This window comes from Leucoraja erinacea, chromosome 10, assembly GCF_028641065.1.
Source record: "Leucoraja erinacea ecotype New England chromosome 10, Leri_hhj_1, whole genome shotgun sequence".
NCBI lineage: Eukaryota > Metazoa > Chordata > Chondrichthyes > Rajiformes > Rajidae > Leucoraja > Leucoraja erinaceus.
The window spans coordinates 32,263,946-32,289,991 of record NC_073386.1 but is presented as its reverse complement, the minus strand read 5'-3'; the positions used below and the strand labels follow the sequence as shown (position 1 = coordinate 32,289,991).

The 26,046-nt window shown below is 44.7% G+C and overlaps 1 protein-coding gene across 1 annotated transcript in view; it reads left to right on the top strand.

The window, feature by feature from the left end:
• LOC129700996 (cytochrome P450 4B1) overlaps window positions 1-26,046 on the top strand; it is a 73,506-nt gene that overhangs the window by 20,084 nt on the left and 27,376 nt on the right. The window contains exons 5-6 of the mRNA XM_055641885.1: window positions 3,940-4,067; window positions 17,114-17,265. Of these exons, the coding sequence (XP_055497860.1) occupies window positions 3,940-4,067; window positions 17,114-17,265 (280 nt within the window). The remainder of the gene's footprint in view (window positions 1-3,939; window positions 4,068-17,113; window positions 17,266-26,046) is intronic.

The following is a 26,046-nucleotide window of genomic DNA, read 5'->3' as shown; positions in this document are numbered from 1 at the left end:
TCATCCGTGCCTAAAATGATGTCAAGTTAAACTAATCTCCTCTGTCTGCACATGATCCATATCCCTCCATTTTCTGCATATCTAAAAGCCTTTTAAATGCCTCCACTATCATCCCTGGTGCTGAGTTGCAGGCACTCTTTGTGTACAAAAAAAACTTGTCCGCATATATCCTCGAGCTTTGCCCCTTTCACCTTAAAGCAATGCCCTCTAGTCTCTTCCTGATTCCTCAACTCCTTGAATCTATTGAGAGGCTTTTGACAGTCCTGCCTCAGCTTTTTTAATTCCACGGCAATGTTCTTCTCACCCTGCCCCCGTTAAAGCTCCAAGCTGAGTCCTCTGCTGCAGAATATTTGAACACAGTCCCCCGTTGCCCTGGCTTCTGGCAGCTGGTCATTCTGGTGGTGTCTCACCAGACGTAACTCCCACCACAGTAACTTTGAATGGAATCATGGGGCAGTGTGTCTTCGAACCTGACTTCTTACTAGCTAGCAGGTTACGGTGCTTTGATAAGACAAGGAAGTGGGTCATAGAAACATAGAAAATAGGTGCAGGAGTAGGCCATTCGGCCCTTCGAGCCTGCACCGCCATTCAATATGATTATGGCTGATCATCCAACTCAGTATCCTGTACCTGCCTTATCTCCATACCCCCTGATCCCTTTAGCCAAAAGGGCCACATCTAACTTAAATATAGCCAATGAACTGGCCTCAACTACCTTCTGTGGCAGAGAATTCCAGAGATTCACCACTTTCTGTGTGAAAAATGTTTTTCTCATCTCGGTCCTAAAAGATTTCCCCTTTATCCTTAAACTGTGACCCCTTGTCCTGGACTTCCCCAACATCGGGAACAATCTTCCTGCATCTAGCCTGTCCAACCCCTTAAGAATTTTGTACGTTTCTATAAGGACTTTATACCACATTTGGTCAGTTTGTAGTACAGGAAAATCAAGAGGTACTGCACGCTTACACCATCAGGTATTGAAAATAAGAAGAGTTGTGGGGTAAAAGATGAGCGATGAGTAGGGATCAATTATATCTCAAAATACAGTAAAATGGAAGAAATATTGGATACGCAAAACACGTTAACTGGAGGAATAGCACATATTCTTCCTGGGTAACTCGCAACACAATAGTACGAACTTTAAATTCCCCAATTTCAAGTAATAACCACCTATCTTTTCCATACCCCCCAACACCAATGCAAACTCTATTTCACAAAACACCCTAGTCACTGCTCCTTTCCTCTCCTTCACACATTCCTCCCATCCCCAAGATATTCATTTCCCTTTTATCCACTCGACTTTCCCCTTCCTCCTGTTCTCTTTAAGCCACATCCCTCCCTCTGTCTTCACATTTCACTCTACCTCTACCTGATACCTTTTTCTCCCATTTGCACCAATAGCCTTTGTCATGTACTCCACTCATCTACACGATCCTAACCCCACCTTTCGCCAATATCACCCCCCTCACCTATTTCCATCTATCATTGGCCAGGATTGTCCTGCCCCCACCCCTGTTTTCCCGCTTTCTCCGCCCTATCAGTCTGAAGAAGGCCTCTGATCCAGGTGGTGTCTGACCCGTTGAGTTTCTCCAGCACTTTGTATTTTGTAGCACCCTAGTATAGATTATCACAAACCTCTCAAGAGCTCTGGGATAGGCAGGAACCAGCTGTTCTTTGCTGGCTTGCTTTGGCTGCTTCACATCGTGTACCTCCTTATTCTGCAAGAGGCTGGAGTGGGTGTTGCGTGCTGTGATGTGCCTGCACGGTGTGTGCTTAGGCTGTGAGAGGTAGGCATGGAGCTTCCTGCAGTGATGTGTGTGTGAAGGTGCACGTAAGGTTATGACTATTAGGCATGAGTCACGAGATAACTAAATCTGATGTTGCAGTCTGACGAATTGAGGAATGAAAATGTTGAGTAAGTAAGATGAATTGAAGGTTCATTCACTTTAATTACTTGTGTAATCATTGTTGCCACTGTGATCAGCTCATTGGAATTTAACCCCTGGTCTTGATTTCTTCTGTTGGGTGCTCCCATTGCCTTTGACCAAGCATATGGAGTACCTTTAGATGCCGTGTGACTGTTGTAATGAAAATTTATGTTGTAAAGCTTGGAGCTTGTTGAATCCATTGTTATTTCCCAAGCCAGGTTACAATAGTGGTGACTTGATATGCAAATGCATGCATTCAAAACATTTAAAAAATGGTGAGAAAGACTAACAAAATCAGAAGAGAGATACAAGGGATTGCAGATGTTGGAATCTGGATCAAAAAACAAATTGCTAGAGAAATTCAATGGGTCAGGCAGCATCTATAATGACAAAGGGATAGTTTATATTTCAGGTCACGATCCTGCATGAGGACAGAGCATAGGCCCAACGTCATCAACCTCTCTTCGTATACCAGCCGCTGCTCCCAGAATTCAGTAAACCTTCTCTGCACTGTCTGTGGTGCTTTCCCTGCACTCTCTGCACTGAAATTCAGCAAAAAAACAAAGCCAGATTTTTAGTCCAATGAAAACAACCATCCATTCTTGGGGTGGAAGATTGCAACCTTCACGTGGTCCGCCCTGTTTCGACTAATGCAATCAACTTGACATGCACAAACGGAAGATCAAATAGAACAAGTTGTCCTACAACTTTAGGCTGTGCACGCCACACAACAGAAGAAGAAGAACCATCTATTCTTGATAAAAGAATGCTTGCATGTATCCATGTTGATTTTTTTGTGTCTTTTGTGCACATTCTGCATTTATTGTGTGTACTTGTACAGACGTTGAATTTTGTCACTGGAACCTGTGCGCTAAAACATTAAGATCTATATTGTTCTTTCCTTTTCTCTATCTATTGCACTTGAGTATGGCTTGATTATATTTGTGTATAATATTATCTGATTTGATTGGATCGCATGCAAAACAAAACTTTTCACTGTCCCTTGGTACACATGATAATAATTAACCTAAAGCTAGCCCTCCTCTGTAATAAATATGTTCCCCACCTGGATGTTATCTCTCAATGTTGAAATTGCATTTAATTCTTGGTTAATTGGTTCCTTGGAAATGGTATGTAGCAATGATGTTGGCACTGATGCAGCTGCACCAACCTGAGCATCTCCCTTTATTTATCCTCTAGATTCAGAGGTTCTGACCTTCGTCAACAATGCAGGCACTGTCCGAATCCAGTCAGAAAGATAGATAAAGTTGTTGTTTTTCGTATCAAAGTTTTCAAATGTTTTTTATTGTCACGTGTACCAATTAAGGTACAGTGATATGCAAATTTCCATACAGCCATACCATAAAAAGCAACAAGGCACACAACTGCATAAAAGTTAACATAAACATTCACCACAGCAGACTCCCCACATTCCTCACTGTGATGGAAGGCAATAAAGTCCAATCTTCTTCCATCATTCTTCTCCCGCCTTCGGGGCGATCGAAGCTCCCACAGCCAGCGGTCAAAACCCCCATGTTGTGTCAGGGCGATTGAAGCTCCCGTGTCGGAGCGATCGACGCTCCTGCGTCGGGGCGATCGAAGCTCCCGCATCGGGGCGGTCGAAGCTCCTGCGGCTAGGAGTTCCCAAAGTCGGTCTCTGATCAGAGACCGCTGACTCCGCGATGTTAAAGTCCCACAGCTCCTGCAGTGGATCTCCCGAAATCGGTCTCCGGCAAAGGCCGCCAAATCCTTGATGTTAGGCCGCAGTGCGGACGGAGATACGATACAGAAAAAAATTGCATCTCCATCGAGGGAAGAGATAAGAAAAAGTTTCCCCCAACCCCCTTCCCCTACTTAAAACAATCTAAAGAATACCAAAACATTCATTTAACACATACTAAAAAAACAACAGAGGAAAGGGTCAGACAGACAGTTGGTCATTAAGAATATATTAACGGTAAATTTGTAAGATGTCTTTTTAAATAAGCTGAGTAAGTGTCTGTGTGCATAGGACAAATGGGAACAAATTTGCGCGGAAGGAAATAATGCCTTGGAACTCTACCACCACGTCAGCCTCATGACATTGGATAGTATTCTGAAGTGTGCCTTCAGTTACCATAGCAACTGCCAGGTTGAAAGGTCAGCACTTTGTATTATTTTGAAGAAATTAATGAAAAAACTTGTTTTGAATAACGTGTGTAAATGGAGGAAGACCTCTTAAATTATTTAAATCTAATAATCATCTGCTCCCATTAAAATTGAACAGAATATCTTTGCAATTATAGGTTTATCAAAACTATCCATCTGTCTTTGCAGTGTTTCTGCCATGATTCTGGCTAATTTTTTGTGCTTCATTTCATTGTCGGCAGATTATTCATGTTGTGTTCATCCTGTAAAAAATAATCTAGAGTGAAAAGCTGATATACAGTGGCTTGCAAAAGTATTCATACCCCTTGAACTTTTCCACATTTTGTCACGTTACAACCACAAACATAAATGTATTTTATTGGGATTTTATGTGATAGACCAACATAAAGTGGCGCATAATTGTGAAGTGGAAGGAAAATGATACATGGTTTTCAAATCTTTTTACAAAATAAAAAACTGAAAAGTGTGGCGTGCAAAAGTATTCAGCCCCCTTTACTCTGATACCCCTAAATAAAATCCAGTTGTGGGGAAGTTTAAAGCAGGGTTAGGTTATAAAAAAATATCCCAAGCTTTGAACATCTCACGGAGCACTGTTCAATCCATCATCCGAAAATGGAAAGAGTATGGCACAACTGCAAACCTACCAAGACATGGCCGTCCACCTAAACTGACAGGCCGGGCAAGGAGAGCATTGACCAGAGAAGCAGCCAAGAAGCCCGTGGTAACTCTGGAGGAGCTGCAGAGATCCACAGCTCAGGTGGGAGAATCTGGCCACAGGACAACTATTAGTCGTGCACTCCACAAATCGGGCCTTTATGGAAGAGTGGCAAGAAGAAAACCATTGTTGAAAAAAAGCCATAAGAAGTCCCGTTTGCAGTTTGCCACAAGCCATGTGGGGGACACAGCAAACATGTGGAGGAAGGTGCTCTGGTCAGATGAGACCAAAATTGAAGTTTTTGGCCTAAATGCAAAACGCTATGTGTGGCGGAAAACTAACACTGCACATCACCCTGAACACACCATCCCCACTGTGAAACATGGTGGTGGCAGCATCATGCTGTGGGGATGCTTTTCTTCAGCAGGGACAGGGAAGCTGGTCAGAGTTGATGGGAAGATGGATGGAGCCAAATACAGGGCAATCTTGGAAGAAAACCTGTTAGAGTCTGCAAAAGACTTGAGACTGGGGCGGAGGTTCACCTTCCAGCAGGACAACGACCCTAAACATACAGCCAGAGCTACAATGGATATTCATGTGTTAGAATGGCCCAGTCAAAGTCCAGACCTAAATCCAATTGAAAATCTCTGGCAAGACTTGAAAATTGCTGTTCACAGACGCTCTCCATCCAATCTGACTGAGCTTGAGCTATTTTACAAAGAAGAATGGAAAAAATTTCAGTCTCTAGATGTGCAAAGCTGGTAGAGACATACCCCAAAAGACTTGCAGCTGTAATTGAAATTTGAAAACCATGTATCATTTTCCTTCCACTTCACAATTATGCACCACTTTGTGTTGGTCTATCACATAAAATCCCAATAAAATAAATTTACGTTTGTGGTTGTAACGTGACAAAATGTGGAAAAGTTCAAGGGGTATGAATACTTTTGCAAGCCACTGTAGCTACATATAAAACTCACTAAGCAGCATGACTATCCTTCTATGCCCAAACCATTGCAGATTTTTGGAAAATCTGGTTGTTTCTTCACAGCAACAGACCCCCAAATATTGGACACCCTCAATTTGGCCATGACTGAAGTCCACATAAAGTGAACCCACTCTTTCTGTAAAGGGTTCCTGAACGCCTCATACCTGAGGCAGTGGATGGTAGTGAGACCACAACTCCATTCTCCTCACCTAGAATGGTCTAGAAACAACTCTGCGTTTCTGCAAGTTTGCTGCTTATTGTATAGAAGTGACCACATTTTAAAAACACATCATTGGTTGTATGCCTGAAAAGTATTCCATACGTTAGCAGATAGAAGGGAGACAACACTTGTACTGAAAGACTTTTAAATTATTGTTCAATGCACAAGCATTTATCCTAACTTAAGAGCTTGAACCTGATGCATGATTTTCATATGAAGCTAAAGGTGCACGTGTTGGAAGAATCTACACATAACATCTGCATCATGACTTAGAATGTATTGCACAGCAGGGTGCAGCACCGCAGATGAGTGCAGTGCTAAAGGCACACTTGTCTCCAATGGTAACTAGAGAACACTTGCTCAGAAATAATGATGATGGACTGGTACCATTGTAGCTTCATTGTGTCGACCAGCTCCTACAATGTCACCAGGCTTATGGTCAAGTGCTCCCACAGTTCTTGAGGACTTCAGCACAAACCAGCGACTCATGCCGTGCCACAAAGTTCCCCAGGCAGCACAATAATGCAGCTGGCAGCACTGCTGCCTTGCAGCTTCAGTGACCTGGGTTCCATCCTGACTTGTCTGAGTAGAGATTGCTTCTCTTTCCTGGCTGTGTGAGGTTCCACCTACTGGAACTTACCACTTTGTATGGGTAAGTGGTAAGGGAAGCAACGGGAATTGGTAGGTCTGTGAGCGAGAATAAATTGCAGGGCTACAATGAACTAAGAGGAGACTAGAACTGATGGGATTGTACTATTGGACTAAATGATATAAATGGTCTCCTCTGTTGAATAAGTAAATGAATAACCCTCTTGATATTCAGTTTCACAAAACTGGAAAAGTGAGACAACTTGGGTGTTTTTAATTACAGAGAGGCGGAAAATAGAAAGAACAAAGAAGTATCTGATAGAAGGAATACAAAGGTTGTCCAGGTAACAATCACTTTTAGTGCCAGCAGTTGGAGGGGAATAAAACATGTAATTGTAAAATGAAGAGCACATCAATTGCCAGAACTCAGAGAGGAAAAATGAAATGAATTTTGGCAAGCATTTCTTTTTTTTATAGATTTCCAGTAACTATTAAGTTAATTTGACAGCTTTATCGTAACTTTTCTGTTTCCAAGTGCTGACACCAAAATTAGTTACCTGGGCAATGTTGGTATCCACCCTTCTAGCAGACAGTTCCTTTGTACTCTCCCCTTCACTGCAACTTAAAACAGGTTTGGTGTTTCATTTTTTTCCATTTCTGATAAAAGGATTATTGCCATGGAGACACAGAGCTATAAAGCACGGCGACAGGCCCTTCAGCTTGATCAAGTTCCAATATCCTGAACTCTCCATTCTTGACCATGAGGAGCCAACCAGTATGTGGCAACAAAAATCAAAGGGCCGAATTTAAAAGCCCAGTCTTGCTTGCATCTGTTGCCCATGATCACTCATAAGGCACTTAGATTTTCCTATTCAACAAAAGGATGGCACGGTGGACGGGTCGAGTTGCTGCTTTCCAAGTGACTACAGTTGCTTTGTAAATATCCCATAACCTCTGTGTGTTTTTTGTAGGCTAATTGGAGTGAGTATAAATTGTAAATTGTTCCAAATGTGTGTAGGAGAGTGTTAAGGGCCTGTCCCACTTACGCATTCTTGGCACGCAAATTACGCGACCTCGTGGTCACTTTGAGGCGCACGGGCATCGTATGGCCGCGCGGGGCCGGTCCCACTGAGAAGCTCTGTAATTGTGCGCTACATTGCGCGGGGCTCTGAAATTTTTATAGCGAACGAAATCTCCGCGCGCCAACGGCCAAAGTGGGACAGGCCCAAGACCCTGGCGCGACGCAATGACTCACCTTCAACAGCAGCAGGTGCAGGCAAACGATTGCTGAGCTCGGCCTGGGGCTCACGGCCATTGCGGTCCGGATCCGCCCCCACCTCTACTCCCTGAGCGGGTCCAAGAAAATTGAAGATAGACACAAAATGCTGGAGTAACTCAGCGGGACCGGCAGCATCTCTGGAGAGAAGCAATGGGTGATGTTTCGGGTCAAGATCCTTCTTTCAGACTGAAGAAGAGTCTCGACCCGAAACATCATCCATTGCTTCTCTCCGGAGATGCTGCCGGTCCCGCTGAGTTACTCCAGCATTTTGTGTCCATCTTCAAATGATGTCCAGACGTCTGTGCGGTCGAATGAAGTCATGCGTGACCTTCACGGGACCATCGCGGCTCAACGCGACCACGAGGTCACGTAATTAGCGTGCCAAGGACACGTAAGTGGGACAGGGGCTTTAGAGTGCGGGGATCTCTGGTCGGCATGGACTCGGTGGGTGAAGATCTGCTTCCGTGCTGTATCTCCAAACTAAATGTTAAAGTCTTAAAACCTGCATTTTATAATGCGTTTCAGTTAACTATAGGAGATGTCAAAGTGCATCACAGAAAGTGAATTAATTGCTGGAACAGTATGAATATCAAAAGACTGCAGATATTGGAAATATGAAATAAAAACATAAATTGCTGCTCAGGCACATCTATGGGAAGAGAAAAAGAATAAATCAGATCAAAGATCCTTCATCAGAACTGCTAAAAAAGACAAAGCAAGTTAATTTTGAGTAGCAGAGTGAGGGGTGAAACAATGGGATTATATCTGTTGGGGACCAAATGGTGCATGTGACAATTAAGTTCCAATGAATCCAGATAACATCTTGTTACAGTCAAGTGGCAGGGAGCAGGTTTTGTTTCTGTATAATGTGTTGTTAATAGTAAGGTTACGTGACACGTCCAATGAGCCAGATTATTAAATAGAAAAAGAAGAGCTGAGCCAAAATGATGGTTGGCAAAAACAGCCAGTTCTGATACAGGCAGAAAGAAAAAGCTAGTTACCCAAAGTTGAAGAAGAAGAGTCTCGACCCTGAAGATTGTAACATCTCCATATTCCTCAAGTATGCAACAGTTCAGGCAGCAGACAAAAAGTTCAGAGTAGGATGGGATGGCTAATGACAATGGCAGGCAAGCAGAAGCACATGGGCACTCCTGTACACTGACCTTGGTTTTTTGACACCCTGGGCCCATTATCATTTTATGCAGTTCAAACAGTTTCTGTTCAAAAAGGGGAAAAAACGCTATTCTAGTTATTCCTCATACAGTAGCTACAAGGCACCAATCTCGTAAATCTCATTTGTATTCCATATAGAGTGCACTTGCATCTTCTCTGCATTTAGAGAACAAATCTCACAGTGCCTAACATACGGTACATTGCATGTGGACTGGCATAACTTCACTGTTCTTATGTTCTATTTAATGGTTATAAATGTAAAGGATCCCATGCCATGTTAATTATAGAAACATAGAAACATATAAAATAGGTGCAGGAGTAGGCCATTCGGCCCTTCGAACCTGCACCAGCATTCAATATGATCATGGCTGATCATCCAACTCCGTATCCTGTACCTGCCTTCTCTCCATACCCCCTGATCCCTTTAGCCACAAGGGCCACATCTAACTCCCTCTTAAATATAGCCAATGAACTGCCCTCAACTACCTTCTGTGGCAGAGAGTTCCAGAGATTCACCACTCTCTGTGTGAAAAATGTTTTTCTCATCTCGGTCTTAAAGGATTTCCCCTCTATCCTCAGAACTGACCCCTTGTCCTGGACTTCCCCAACATTGGGAACAATCTTCCTGCATCTAGCCTGTCCAACCCCTTAAGAATTTTGTAAGTTTCTATAAGATCCCCCCTCAATCTCCTAAATTCTTGCGAGTACAAGCCAAGTCTATCCAGTCTTTCTTCATATGAAAGTCCTGACATCCCAGGAATCAGTCTGGTGAACCTTCTCTGCATTCTCTCCATGGCAAGAATGTCTTTCCGCAGATTTGGAGACCAAAACTGTAAGCAATACTCCAGGTGTGGTCTCACCAAGACCCTGTACAACTGCAGTAGAACCTCCATGCTCCTATACTCAAATCCCTTTGCTATGAATGCTAACATACCATTGGCTTTCTTCACTGCCTGCTGCACCTGCATGCCTACTTTCAATGACTGGTGTACCATGACACCCAGGTCTCGTTGCATCTCCCCTTTTCCTAATCGGCCACCATTTAGATAACAGTCTACTTTCCTGTTTTTGCCACCAAAGTGGATAACCTCACATTTATCCACATTATACTGCATCTGCCATGCATTTGTCCACTCACTCAGCCTATCCAAGTCACCTTGCAGCCTCCTAGCATCCTCCTCACAGCTAACCCTGCCCCCCAGCTTCGTGTCATCCGCAAACTTGGAGATGTTGCATTCAATTCCCTCGTCCAAATCATTAATGTATTTTGTAAATAGCTGGGGTCCCAGCACTGAGCCTTGCGGTACCCCACTAGTCACTGCCTGCCATTGTGAAAAGGACCCGTTTACTCCTACTCTTTGCTTCCTGGTTGCCAGCCAGTTCTCTATCCACATCAATACTTAACCCCCAATACCATGTGCTTTAAGTGTGTATACTAATCTCTTATGTGGGACCTTGTCGAAAGCCTTCTGAAAGTCCAGATACAACACATCCACTGGTTCTCCCCTATCCACTTTACTAGTTACATCCTCGAAAAATTCTATAAGATTCGTCAGACATGATTTACCTTTCGTAAATCCATGCTGATTTTGTCCAATGATCTCACCACTTTCCAAATGTGCTGCTACCCATCTTTAATAACTGACTCTAGCAGTTTCCCCACTACCGATGTTAGAGTAACTGTTCTGTAATTCCCCGTTTTCTCTCTCCCTCCCTTTTTAAAAAGTGGGGTTACATTAGCTACCCTCCAATCCTCGGGAACTACTCCAGAACCTAAAGAGTTTAAAAAAACTATCACTAATGCATCCACTATTTCTGGGGCTACTTCCTTAAGTACTCTGGGATGCAGCCTATCTGGCCCTGGGGATTTATCGGCCTTTAATCCATTCAATTTACCTAACACCACTTCCCGGCTAACCTGGATTTCACCCAGTTCCTCCATCTCATTTGACCCGCGGTCCCCTGCTATTTCCGGCAGATTATTTATGTGTTCCTTAGTGAAGACGGAACCAAAGTAGTTATTCAATTGGTTTGCCATGTCCTTGTTCCCCATGATCAATTCACCTGTTTCTGACTGCAAGGGACCTACATTTGTTTTAACTAATCTCTTTCTCTTCACATACCTATAAAAACTTTTGCAGTCAGTTTTTATGTTCCCTGCCAGTTTTCTTTCATAATCTATTTTCCCTTTCCTAATTAAGCCCTTTGCCCTCCTCTGCTGGACTCTGAATTTCTCCCAGTCTTCTGGTAGGCTGTTTTTTTCTGGCTAATTTGTATGCATCTTTTGTTTTTATGCTATCCCTTGTTAACCACGGATGTACTACCTTCCCTGATTTATTCTTTTGCCAAACTGGGATGAACAATTGTTGTAGTTCATCCATGCAGTCTTTAAATGCCTTCCATTGCATATCCACCGTCAACCCTTTAAGAATCAATTGCCAGTCAATCTTGGCCAATTCACATCTCATACCCTCACAGTTACCTTTCTTTAAGTTCAGGACCCTTGTTTCTGAATTAACAATGTCACTCTCCATCCTAATGAAGAACTCAACCATATTATGGTCACTCTTGCCCAAGGGCCATGCACAACAAGACTGCTAACTAACCCTTCTTCTTTACTCAATACCCAGTCTAGAATAGCCTACTCTCTCGTTGGTTCCTCTACATGTTGGTTTAGAAAACTATTCCGTATACATTCCAAGAAATCCTCTTCCTCAGCACCCCAGCCAATTTGATTCGCCCAATCTATATGTAGATTGAAGTCACCCATTATAACTGTTTTACCTTTGTTGCACGCATTTCTAATTTCCTGTTTGATGCCATCCCCAACTCCACTACTACTGTTAGGTGGCCTGTACACAACACCCACTAGCATTTTCTGCCCCTTAGTATTTCGCAGCTCTACCCATATCGATTCCACATCCTCCAAGCTAATGTCCTTCCTTTCCATTGCATTAATCTCCTCTTTAACCAGCAACGCTACCCCACCTCATTTTCCTTTCTGTCTGTCCCTCCTGAATATTGAGTATCCCTGGATGTTCAGCTCCCAGCCTTGGTCACCCTGGAGCCATGTCTCCGTGATCCCAACTATATCATAATCATTAATAGGTACCTGCACATTCAACTCATCCACCTTATTTCGAATGCTCCTTGCATTGAGACACAAAGCCTACAGGCTTGTTTTTACAACGCTCCTACCTCTTATACAATAATGTTGAAAAGTGGCCCTTTTTGATTTTTGCCCTGGATTTGTCTGCCTGCCACTTTTACTTTTCACCTTGCTACCTATTGCTTCTACCCACATTTTACACCCCTCTGTCTCTCTGCTCACACATTTAAGAACCCCACCACCTCTTATTCTCTGTTTATTATTTTTTTCTTCTTTCCCCCCTACATGTTGGGTCTGAGTGCTTCCCTTATCTGCCTCCCGCCTCACACACTGTCTACTAGCTTTCTCTATTTGAGTCCTTCCCCCAACCATTCTAGTTTAAAGTCGCCACAGTAGCCTTTGCAAATCTCTCCACCAGGATATTGGTCCCCCTCGGGTCCAAGTGCAACCCATCCTTTTTGTACAGGTCACACCTTCCACAAAAGAGGTCCCAATGATCCAGAAACTTGAAACCCTGCCCTCTGCACCAGTCCTTCAGCCACGCATTTATCCTCCACTTCGCTCCATTCCTACTCTCACTGTCGCGTGGCACAGGCAGTAATCCCGAGATTGTTACCTTTGCGGTCCTTCTCCTTAACTCTCCTCCTAACTCCCTAAATTCTCCTTTCAGGGCCTCTTCTCTTTTTCTACCTATGTCATTGGTACCTATATGTACCACGACCACGGGCTCCTCTCCCTCCCATTTCGGGATATCTTGGACACGTTCAGACACATCCCAGACCCTGGCACCAGGGAAACAAACTACCATCCGGGTCTCCCGACTGCTTCCACAGAATCGCCTGTCTGACCCCCTAACTATAGAGTCCCCTATTACTAATGCCCTCCTCTTCTTTTCCTTACCTTTCTGAGCAACAGGACCGGTCTCTGTACCGGAGGCCCGGCTGCTGTTGCTACCCCCAGGTAGGCTGTTCCCCCCCAACAGTACTCAAACAGGAGTACTTATTGTCAAGGTGTACAGCCACCGGGGTACTCTCTAGTCCCTGCCTCTGCCCCTTGCCTCTCCTAACCGTGACCCACTTGCCTGCCTCCTGTGTCTTGGAGTGACCACCTCTCTGTAACTCCTCTCTATGACTTCTTCGCTCTCCCTGACCAGACGGAGGTCATCGAGCTGCTGCTCCAGGTTCCTGATACGGTCCCTTAGGAGCCCCATCTTGACGCACCTGGCGCAGATGTGGACGTCTGGAAGGTTGTCAGATTCCTTGACCTCCCACATCTGACATCCAGATCAGTAAACTGCCCTGGCCGTCATTCTCCCCCTTACCTAGGATACAATACAATACAAAGTACAATACAATACAAAGTACAATACAATACAATGCAATACAAACTGCTGTCTCCCAATCAGCTGCTCCCCCTTGTCCACTTCCACCAATCAGCGGCTTCCTCAAGCCCACTTGTTTTGAAATGCGAACGGGACGTTGGAACGTTGCAGATTTCGGTTCCGCTCCTCCCTATGTGACCGCTCCAACCGCTCTCGGGCCTCATCAATCTCATCAATCTAGCTTGCTACCTTTTAACAATCCATGTCTGAAAACTGTCCAAAAGCCAATATCTCTGTAAATCTGAAATGTCTGTTTTCTATGGCTGCCCATATCGTATTGTTCTATGTACATTTGCTTTTAATTCTTTTATTTAATCAAATATCCACCCTAATACTACCCATAATTAAATCTATAAAATATAAACTATTTGGAGGGATTAATGTATGTCGTGAAACACTATTAATATTATCCCGTCACTATCTTGAAAAATGCTTCAAAAATTAATGGGAGAATTTGCGTACAGTTGGATTTCTGTAAGCCTGGACATTCATAGCCTGGGATGCTCCTGTATATGAATATTGGCCAATGTCGTGTTCTTCCACACTTGGGTTTCCTTCAGTTATTGTATAGTCCCTTGCCTTGTGGCACCTCTGTACTTAATTCCATTTCCAGACAATCAACACATACCTGCAGACTAAAGCTTTCACCCATGGCACGAACCACATGCTCAACATTTTAGTCATCTGCAGAGTTCTTCTTTAGATTGCCCCTAGATTATTCAAATCCATCATTAATACAAGAGAAAGCAAGACTAAGTACCAAGGCCTGCGTCATCCCACTGGTTAGAACAGTTTACGTCACAAAAATACACTTAGACGCACATCTGTGAGGGCTACTACTGAGGTTCAGACATTCAATTGTTGAAGTAGATATGACATTCAGATGGGGCCTTGTTAACTACATAGATAGTATTAATGAGGAGGGCAATATTGGAGTGCAGTCATAACAACAGCATTCATCTGATATTGATCTCATCTTGGTCAGATTCTGAGGTGAGTATTTGGTAAAATGCCCATGAAATCAAAAGAAAAATCTTATCTGTTCAATGCTTCAAGAAACTGGGTGGAAATTAGGTGGTTCAGGTCAATAACACATTCTGTATGGAATACTGAAAATTCCTGACATCTCCATGGGGTAACGCTGGCAGTTTCATGTAGTACAGCTGCCATGTATTAGGTCATCATGTTAGTGTGCAGGCACTCTTTGAGTTTTCTGTGTTTGCCAGAGCAATATGCCAACCTCTCTGTTGCAAGTTCTAAGCAATGAAAATATTCCATGAAAATATGGTGTTGCAGAATTTCGCTGCCTCAAAACCTTTAATTTCCCCAATTGTTTCTTGCCTGTGACTCACAATATTACCAAGTTGGCCCACTGGCCCATCATAGTGGCAACAATTTGAAAATCTAGTAGAACCATGGAACTGAGGTGAGGTCTTGAGGCAGAGTTGAGCATAATCCCTTCCAACGTAAGATGTGGATGGACTTCTATCAGGTCATTCATGGTCATTGCAGGAGACCACTGTGTGAAGTTTTCAAAGGAGGTCTTTCCACCCAATTATTTTGCCACGTTTCACTTTTTTTTCTAATGGTCCATGAGACCCTGCAAATTTGAAAATCATCTGCAAAGTGTCAGCTTGGGTCTGAATTTTGTTAATCTTTGTTGTTTTAAAGCACTATTGAATCATTTTACTTGTATCGCATGATAGACTTTATACTATTAGAAATATTAAATGAATGGTGCTTACTCATTGTTTATCTTTTGTTAAAATATATTTACAGTAGTTTTAAACGATGACTTTATTTACTTAGCCAAAGCGAGAGTTTCAGTGAAAGCAAAGATTATGCGCAGTTTCTTGAAGCATTAAACAGATAAGATTTTTATTATGATTTCTTGGACATTTTACCAAATAATCACCTTGGAAACTGGGCAAGATGAAATCAATATGAAATCTGGGCTAGATACTTACCCAAGAGATCTGCATGTGTACTTAAAAATATTCAAGACTTAAAAGTTGGAAATGCTCCTAAAATGTGACATGGGATGTACGTGTTTTCTTGAACTGCTTTTGTTTTGTTTTCCAAAGATTATGGTGTAGTTCATATGTGAAGTATTTGCCCTGTGTACATCGGTCTTGCAACAGATCTAGGCTTGTACGTTATGTCTGACCAATTGGTTAGAATTATTTAGGACCTGACCAGAGCCTGATAGACCCCAACTACACGTGTTGGGGTCAGGCTGCATATGTAAACAAATAATAAGTATATGGCCTTGGAGCAGATTAGGCTGGGGTAGATCTTGATAAGTAAATACACTACCTCAATACCATGGGGCACGCTGAGGGCCCACAAAAAATATGTGTGTAGTGATAAGATTGGAGTCAGTTCCTATTTCTCAATGTTTGGCTTCACTGTAGAACCTGCCTATCCAATCTGAGCCATTAAATCTGACTGTAGCGTTACAAAGATTTCACTCCTTGGGTGCGGGAAAGTTTCAGATTGGCCATGGTCGGTTTGGGTTAAGGCTGGAGTTTTAACATGAAGCAAATTTCAAGTAGGAAACAAATGAACTAGTGAAACAAGAATGCAATTTAGTTCAATCCAGTTTGTTTAATTTTGACTTACTTAGGTTCTGACTACAGGGTTTAAAAGGATTATAATGCTTTAGTGAGATAATAAATAACTGGATTTAAAATTAACAATAATAATAAAACTGCAAGTTGTGGTTCGGTCAATATTAAAAAGATAATAATGCATTTTTGAAACAATGTTAAGATCGTGAAGATTAAATGCATGGTATTGGTTGCTTTTATTATCCAGTGGCAGTGTCCTGATAATATACACAATCACTATTTGTTTTAAAAAAAAAGTCCAAAACTGATTTCACATTTCCCCAATAATTCCAAATTTAAAAAGGCAGTTTATGAATAATTTTACCCATACACTGTTAATCCTGACAGTGATAATTCTCAAATACTGCTCATCCAACAAACAATCAAACTTGGACACTGAAGACTCACAAAAATAACTTAAATTGTTGACAGTCTTGTTGAAGTGAGAGTTTGCCTTTTGACTAACAGTTGAATCAATTCAATTCATGATTGAAAAATAATTGCAAAATAATAAACGAATGAATCTCTGATTCGACTGGATAGGTAAAAATAATTAGGGGTTCATTCAGCAGCCCCGTGTAGGAACAGCCCAGACAACCGACTCCAAAGACTTGTCATTGTTAATCTTGAAATTATGCACAAGTAAGAAAAATGTATCCTCCCACTTACTTCCACAAGTGTTTAGGTTGAATGATGTAGGGAAGAGATGATTATCATTCCCAGTGTTCCAGCATGCTGCTGATCACTCGGAAATCATTGAAGAAGGGAAAATGGTAAAGCTCCACCCCCAGGATGGTACCATTTCCCAATGAATACTGAGTTTTTCCAAAATATAAATGCCTGTAATGTTAGGTGCAGATCTCTGACACAACCTTTGGCCCTTAGTAATCATAAATTCACAAGAAGATCAACTACTTATCAACACAAGTATTTCTCATATGCTGCTCTCGCATATGTCAAAGAGTTTAATTGCTTGGTCTGGGAGAATGTTTATTAACTGAATGCAGTTTCAAGGATGCCTTTTTAATTTTCCAGTGACAGCTCATACATTCAGGCTGTGTACAACCTGTGCTTCCTCTCCAATCAGCGATTCAGAACCTTTCCATATCACAACAACCTTATCTACTATCTCAGTCCCCATGGATTTCGTTTTCGGAAGGCGTGCAACTTGGCACACCGTCATACTGGTAAGTGTGTAGCCTTTGACCAGTTAATATGGTCATTAAATATATAAGCTCTGAATCAAAAGTTCAAAAGTGACTGGGATCGCAGCTATTTACAATATACATCAATAATTTGATTGAAGGGATTCAAAGTGACATTAGCAAATTTGCAGATGACACAAATAGCGGAGTTAGGGGATATGGCAGCGTGAACTGTGAGCAGGATGCTATGAGAATGTAGGGTGACTTGGACAGGTTGGGTGAGTGGGCAGATGCATGGCAGATGCAGTTTAATGTGGATAAATGTGAGGTTATCCACTTTGGTAGCAAAAACAGGAAGGCAGATTATTATCTAAATGGTGTCAAGTTTGGAAAATGGGGAAGTACAACGGAATCTGGGGGTCCTTGTTCATCAGTCAATGAAAGTAAGCATGCAGGTACAGCAGGCAGTGATGAAAGCGAATGGCATGTTGGCCATCATAACAAGAGGAGTTGAGTATAGGAGCTAAGAGGTCCTTCTGCAGTTGTACAGGGCCCTAGTGGGACCACAGCTGGAGTATTATGTGCAGTTTTGATCCCATAATTTGAGGAAGGACATTCGTACTATTGAGGGAGTGTAGCGTAGGTTTACAAGGTTAATTCCCGGGACGACGGGACTGTCATATGCTGAGAGAATGGAGCGGCTGGGATTGTATACTCTGGAGTTTAGGATGAGGGGATCTTATTGAAACAAATAAGATTATTAAAGGTTTGGACAAACTAGAGGCAGGAAACATGTTCGCGATGTTGCGGGAGTCCAGAACCAGGGGCCACAGTTTAAGGTAGACAAAAGTGCTGGAGAAACTCAGCGGGTGCAGCAGCATCTATGGAGCAAAGGAAATAGGCAACGTTTCGGGCTGAAACCCTTCTTCAGACTGATGTAGGGTGGGGGGGCGGGGAGAAGAAAGGAGAAAGGAAGAGGAGGAGCCTGAGGGCTGAGGGAAAGCTGAGAAGGGGAGGAGACAGCAAGGGGTACTGGAAATTGGAGAAGTCAATGTTTATGCCACTAGGGTGCAAACTGCCCAAGCGGAATATGAGGTGCTGCTCCGCCAATTTCTGGTGGTGCTCACTCTGGCCATGGAGGAGGCCCAGGACAGAAAGGTCGGATTCGGAATGGGAGGGGGAGTTGAAGTGCTGAACCACAGGGAGATCGGGTTGGTTAATGCAGACCGAGCGGGGGTGTACGGTGAAACGATCGCCAAGCCTACGCTTGGTCTCACCGATGTAGATCAGCTGACATCTAGAGCAGCAGATGCAATAGATGAGGTTGGAGGAGATGCAGGTGAACCTCTGTGGCACCTGGAATGACTGCTTGGGTCCTTGAATGGAGTCGAGGGGGGAGGTAAAGCGACAAGTGTAGCATTTCTTGCAGTTGCAAGGGCAAGTGCCCGGGGAGGGGGTGGTGCGGGAGGGAAGGGAAGAATTGACCAGGGAGTTACGGAGGGAGCGGTCTTTGCGGAAAAATAGATCTGGCAGGAAAATCCCGAGAAATTCTAGAATCATAGTCATACAGCACTGAAACGGGTTCTTCAGCCCAACTTGTAAATACTGACCATGATGCTTCATCTTAGCTTGTCCATTTGGCCACTTTTGGCCCATATACCTCTAAACCTTTCCTATCCATGTATCTGTTCAAGCGTCCTTTAAATGCTATTTTAGTACCTCCCTCAACTACATCACCTGGCAGCTCATTCCATATAGCCAACACCTCTTAGTGAAAATGTTGCCCACGGGCTCCCATTAAATCTTGCCCCTTTCACCTTGAACTATATCCTCTGGTTCTTGATTTCCCTACCATGGATAAAATACTGCATTCACCCTATCTATCCTCCACATGATTTTGTACACAATTATTAGGTCACCCCTCATTCATCTGCACTTCAAGGAATAAAGACCTGGCCTGCCTAACGTCTCCCTATAGCTCAATCCCTCGAGTCCTGGCAGCATCCTTGTGAATCTTCTTAAGAGTCAATAGTGTTTTATTGCCATATGTCTCAGATAGAACAATGAAATTCTCATTTGCAGCAGCAGAACTGAATATGTAAACACAGTACACCGTAACCACAAAATAAAAAATAAAAATAAGTTCAGTGTACGTGTGTGTATATATATATATATATATATATATATATATATATATATATATATATATAAATAAGTACATATACACAAGTACATGCACATACAGGTGCACAACCTTTTATCCGAAAGCCTTGGGACCAGACACTTTTCGTAATTCAGAATTTTTCGGCTTTCGGAATGGAAGATTTTTAGCGTAGATTTTAACGGCTGGCTCAGTGGTAGAGTGCTCGGCTCGTATCCGCAAGGTCGCGAGTTTGCGCCTCGATCCCGGCAGTTACTCGATCGCGAGTTTGAGTCTTCAATGTAGTTTTTTCTTGCAGAATCGGAGAGAAAAGGGAGGGTTAGGCTGGGATCATTCTCTGCGAGATAATCTTAGTGCGGGAGACAAGTGTAGGAGAGGTGTACTGACTGTGTGGGCAGAACTTTGGAAGTGATTGCCCACCATTCTCAAAAGCCGCTGTGTCTCCCTGTCCCTCCAACTCCAGAGGAATCCACTGCCCGATGGGCCGCTACGGCGACAAGTGGCAGTTCGCCCACAGCCCGAGCTGCGCCCCCTCATCCGCAACCCGGGTTCCTCTGGAGTTGGAGCGGGGCTGGGCTATAGTTGTTGCTGGCTGTGAGTCTCTGGGATCTCCGTGCTTGCAGTGGGTCTGGGGGTCGGTGTCCCGATGAGGGGGCGCAGCTCGGGCTGTGGGCGAACTGCCACTTGTCGCTGTAGCGGCGCATCGGGGAGTGGCTTCTGGTGGTCCTGACGTCTCTCAGCTCCTGTCCAGGGGGGTGGCCGGAGACGTCAGGACCAACAGGAACCCGCTCCCCGATGGGCCGCTACAGCGACAAGTGGCAGTTCGCCCACAGCCCGAGCTGCGCCCCCTCATCCGCAACCCGGGTTCCTCTGGAGTTGCAGCGGGGCTGGGCTAGAGTTGCTGCTGGCTGTGAGTCTCTGGGATCTCCGTGCTTGCAGTCGGTGTCCCGTTGGTCCTGACGTCTCCGGTCACCCCTCTGGACTGGAGCTGAGACTGGGAACTGTACCGCTCTTGCCCCCTCCCTCTGCAACTGCAAACAACTCCACAGTTCCCAGTCTCAGCTCCTGTACAGGGGAGTGGCCGGACACGTCACAGCCCGAGCTGCGCCCCCTCATCCGCAACCTCAAGACCAAGACGTACTTTGCACACCATCAGCTTCGGTCCCTACGGGGAGCGTGTTCCTCTGGAATTGGAATGGGGCTGGGCTGCTGCTGGCTGTGGGTCTCTGGGATCTCCGTGCTTGCAGTGGGCCTGGGGGCCGGTGTCCCGTTGGTCCTGACGTTTCCGGTGACTGGCACTGGCTCCAACGTGAAGACAGTGCAAAGCCCCCGCGCCGGTGCAATGGGCGGGGAGCTGGAGAGGGGAGGGAAGGGGTCACACACATGGCTGGGAAGCAGAGGGGTGTAGGTGGGGTGAAACTTAAGGGAGCGACAATTTGCTGCTGCCTGCCCGCTGAGTTAAAAAGTTCTCATGCAAGACTCACGATACACTGTGTATCGTGAGTCTACCGTGGGAACGTTTTAACTCAGCGGGCAGGCAGCAGCAGATTGTCAATTATTAACCCTCCCGCGCAATATACCCTCACCTTCTCTTTTATGAATGGGGATTTAGTTCCCCTTTCTTCGAGGACCGACCGGAGGTTCCGCTGTCACCTCTGCGGGCCACCCTCGGTGAACGTTTTCAAGGACCTTTCTTCAAGGACTGAAAAAATGTCGCTATTCGGAGGTTTTCGTTATTTGGAACTTCGGATAAAAGGTTGTGCACCTGTAGTAAACAAATAAACAATAGTGCAAAAAGACAAAACATAGAAAACAAACAAACAATAATAGTGCAAAAAGGCATAACCAATGCCCCCAAATCCATGTAGTTCCGTGCTTATTTAGAGGTTGTAGTATTTAGCCTGATGGCTGTAGGGAAGAAGCTGTTCCTGAACCTGGACGTTACAGATTTCAGGCTCCTGAACTTTCTTACTGATGGCAGGGATGAAATGAATTACACTCATTCCAGCATAACACTCCAATGTCTATATTCAATACCCTGACTGGTGTAGGCCAATGTACCAAAAGCCGTATTCACCACTCTTAGCTACCTGTGACACTCTTAGCTACCTACTTTTAGGGAACAATGTACTTGTACTCCTGGGCCCCTCTACCATATAACACTACCATTCACTGTGATGGTCCTGACCTGGTTTGACTTCCCAAAAGGCAACAATTTGTACTTATCTGCACTAAACTCCAGTTGCCATTCCTCAGTCCACTTGCCCAGCTGCTCAAGAACCTGCTGAAATTTTACAGGTATGTTAAGACTAATAAGGTGACAAGGAAGAGGATAGGTCCCTTAAAAATCAGCATGGCTGCCTATGTGTGGAGCCACGGGAGATAGGTGGTATTTTGCCGTGGAGAAGAGCATGGAAGCTAAGGAATTGAGACTAATGAGACGTTATGTCTTGGACCACATGCATAATACTAAAGAGCAGGTATCTGCTGTCGTAAAGCACAGTAAGGGGATCATTGGGGCCTGAGCAACTACATTCTTAGGCTTTGTTGGATGCTAGGGAAAAAATTGCGGAGGCCCTTGCAGAGATATTAGCTTCATCTTTAGCTACAGGTTAAATTCTAGAAAACTGGAGGGTGGCCAATGCATTATTATTTAAGGACAGTGATGACAGGCCAGGGAATTGCAAGCCGATCAGCCTGGCATCTACAATGTGGGTACGTTATTGGATGGGATTTTGAGGGTCAGGATCTATCAGCATTTGAAAAGACAAGGATAGCACAGATTTGGTGGGAAAATGTGTCTCACTAACTCGGTTGAGTTTTTTGAAGAGGCAACCAAGAGGATTATGGCAGAGTGATGGATTCCATATGGCCTCTACAAAAGTAATGTGTAGTAAAGAACTGCAGACGCTGGTTTAAATTAAAGATAGACACAAAATTCTGAAGCAACTCAGTGGGACAGGCAGCATCTCTGGAGAGAAGGAATCAGTGACGTTTCGGGTCGAGACTCTTCAGTGATGTCAGGGGAGTGGGCGGTACAGAGGTAAAGTGTAGTTGGAGATCTTTGATAGTAAGACTGGTCAGAGAACTGGGAAGGGGGAGGGGATGGAAAGAGAGGGAAAGCAAGGCTACTTGACCAAAGTCATTGTTTGTTAAAACATTTAGAGAATTATACATGTATGTTTTTGGATCCTAATGATAGGCACCCAGAACATGGAAAGAAATAAGCTGAGTGTTAAAAGAAGCTGGCTAAAATGTTTTAGTCCTCGTTAAATGTGCAAATTGTTTCACAGGGCTGTAGAAATGGCAGTGCATCACTCTTAGATAACGTGATCATTTAGTCATGTGGACAGATTACCATGGAACCATGCAACACATTAGGCTGTCTTTAATGCATTGATCCATTAACCCTGTGTTATTTTGGTCTTCTGTTCTTTCATCATGACTCCACACATTTTTTCCTTTCTAAGTGCATATCCAATTACTTTGTAAGGATTATTCTTTCACTAGCACTTTCAGGTCGAAATAAGTTGCTGTGTGAAACCAAATCTCATCTTCCCTCGGGTTCCCTTGTGAATTACCTTAACCCTGTGTCTTTTGTGTATGAAGGTAGATAAATCTCCAGGGCCTTGTCAGATATATCTGATGACATCGTGGGAAACTAGAGAGGAAATTGCGGGAGCCCTGGTTGAAATTTATGAGTCATCCTAAAATACAGGAGCGGTGCCAGAAGACTGGAGGGTGGAAAATGTTGTGCCTCTTTTCAAGAAGGGCTGCAGGGAAAATGCTGGGAACTGTAGGCCGGTGAGCTTAACATCTGTATTCGGAAAGTTACTAGCGAGTATTCTGAGGGATAGGATATACAGTCATTTTGATGTGCAAGGGCTGATTAGGGATAGTCAGCATGGTTTTGTACGCGGAAAGTCGTTTCCACAAATCTGATTGATTTTTTGAAGATGTGACCAAAAAGGTCGATGAGGGCAGAACTGTAGATGTTGAGTACATGGACTTCAGTAAGGCATTCGACGAGGTTCCGCAAGGTAGGCTGCTCTGGAAGGTTAGATTGCATGGGATCCAAGGAGAGATAGCTGAATGGGTAGCAAATTGACTCTATGGAAGGAAGCAGAGGGTGATGGTGGAAGGTTGCTCCTTGGACTGGAGGCCTGTGAGTAATGGTGTGCCTCAGGGTTCGGTACCTGGCCCGTTACTATTTGTCATCTATATCAATGATTTGGATGAGAACATACAGGGCAAGATTAGCATGTTTGCTAATGATACAAAAGTGAGTGGTTTTGCAGATAGTGAACATGGTTGTGAAAGATTGCGGCAGGATCTGGATCAATTGGCCAGGTGGGTGGAGGAATGGTTGATGGAAATTAATACAGAGAAGTGTGAGATGTTGTATTTTGGGACGTCGATCAAGGGCAGGACCTACACAATAAATGGGAGGTCTCTGGGTAGTGATGTAGAGCAGAGGGATCGAGGAGTACAGGTGCATGTTTCCTTGAAGGTTGAGTCGCAGGCAGATTAAGGTGGTCAAAAAGGGTTTTGGCATTTTGGCCTTCATCAGTCAGAGTATTGAGTAGAGAAGTTCTGGGCACCATGTTATAGGAAAGATATTGTCAAGCTTGAAAAGGTTCAGAAAAGATTTACGAGGATGTTGCCAGGACTAGAGGGCATGAGCTTATAGAGGTGTACAAAATCATGAGAGGAATAGATCGGATAAATGCACAGAGTCTCTTGCCCAGAGCAGGGGAATTGAGACCGGAGGACATAGGTTCCAGGTGAAGGGGAAAAGATTTAATAGGAATCCGAGGGGTAACTTTTTCACACAAAGGGTGGTGGGTATATGGAACAAGCTGCCAGAGGAGGTAGTTGAAGCTGGGACTATCCCATCGTTTAAGAGACAGTTAGACAGGTATATGGATAGGACATGTTTGGAGGGATATGGACCAAGCGCAGGCAACTGGGACTAGTGTAGCTGGGACATTGTTGGCCGGTGTGGGCGAGTTGGGCCGTAGGGCCTGTTTCCACACTGTATCACTCTGACTCAATGACCATGTCCTAGAGTGGAAACCCTCATCACGCAGATGCAGCAAAGACAGAAATTGCGGGTAAGAGATAGCGTCTTTGTAAGAGGCAGGGTGGGAGGTGTTGTGGTATAGATAACTTTGGACACCTCTTATAGGAGACATCAGTCAAAAGTCACTCTCCTGTGAAGGAGACAGAGAGATGAAGAAAGGGGAGAGCAACGCCTGAGCTGTTTCCCCCCTCTTTTCCCTGTGTCCCCCCTGGATGTATACCAATTCGCTGATCCGGCCCCCTTATCCTCGTCCCCTTCCATCTATCTCCCTCGGGAAGGCTTCATGTTTCATCCGTCTTCTCTCCTTATTTTTGTCCTCTTTTCATCTCTGGACTCTACCCAACTGCCTATCTACAACCCTCCACTACCCGTCTATTTCCTGCCAGGCTTTGTCCTGCCCCTCCTCTCCTCCATCTTTCTGCCCCCTCCTGCAAACAGTGCATAGAAGGGTTCTGACCCAAAACATCACCTATCCATGCCTTCCAGAGATGCTTCCTGATGTACAAAGTTACTCTAGCACAGTTTTTTTCCTAAATTAGCATCTGCATTTCCTTGTGTCTATACCTTGAGACTACACTTCCAGTTCTCATTTCTTCAATCAGGAGAAAACATTGTGCAAGAGTCTAGTAAATAACATGGGTTTGCTTTATCCATCAACATCAACATCCCATCAATTTTACTTCGGAGTCACGTGAGTGACTACGTGAAGAGCCCGCTCAGCACGCATGCGCTACATTACGTTCAGCAGTGCAACAGCGGCCGCATCGAGAGTCAGGCGCTCCCGCTACGGGGTGAAAGAACGGACCGTCAGGTAAGCTCTGAGGTCGGGTTTTCTTTCACAGGAGAGCCTTCTGCTTTTCAGGCAGAGAAGAAAGGCTCTTGGACAAACCTGTCCCCCGCTCGACTCCACGGAGGTGCGTTCCATCTGGGGGGGGGCAGCAACAAGGCGGTAGGACCGCTTACCGGGCGCGCCGCTATTCCCCGACACTGTGCCGAGCCCAGCCCGCTAGCGCCTGATCAGCGGGCTGGAAGTAAAGCCACAGAAGAGGCGTCCGGACGGGCACGTCGGACGGGGACGTCTCTCCACCCGCCCGGGGGAGAGACAGCCGCCTGAGCCGCATGGAGCGGCTCCTGGAGCAGGAGCTCCAGCACGACGCGCTTCGTGAGGGGCGCTCTCGCAGGGGGAGTTCAGGCACTCCCTCCACAGTGCCTTGTGCACTGCCCATTGTTTCCTCCTTACCCGAGGGTAGCTTTGGTGACCAGGACTGGGCTGGTCAAGTAGAGGGGACGATGGCTGAAGATCTCGGGAGTATGCAAGGGGTGCAGGAACAGGAAGAGCTGCTAGGTGTGGTGGACCGCTATGTGGCAACCCCACGTGCAGGAGGCCGTTAAAGGCCAAACCAGTGGCCAGCATTGACCACCTCTCCAACAGGCCCCTACAGGAGAAGTGGTCAAAGAGGCCTTAGAAACGTATACAGCTCCAGAGAACTGTGAGTCCCTTAAAGTGCCGGCTGTAAACAGCCAAAAGTGGGGGCACGTTGGGGCAAATATTCGGAACCAGGAGCTAAAACTGCAGCGG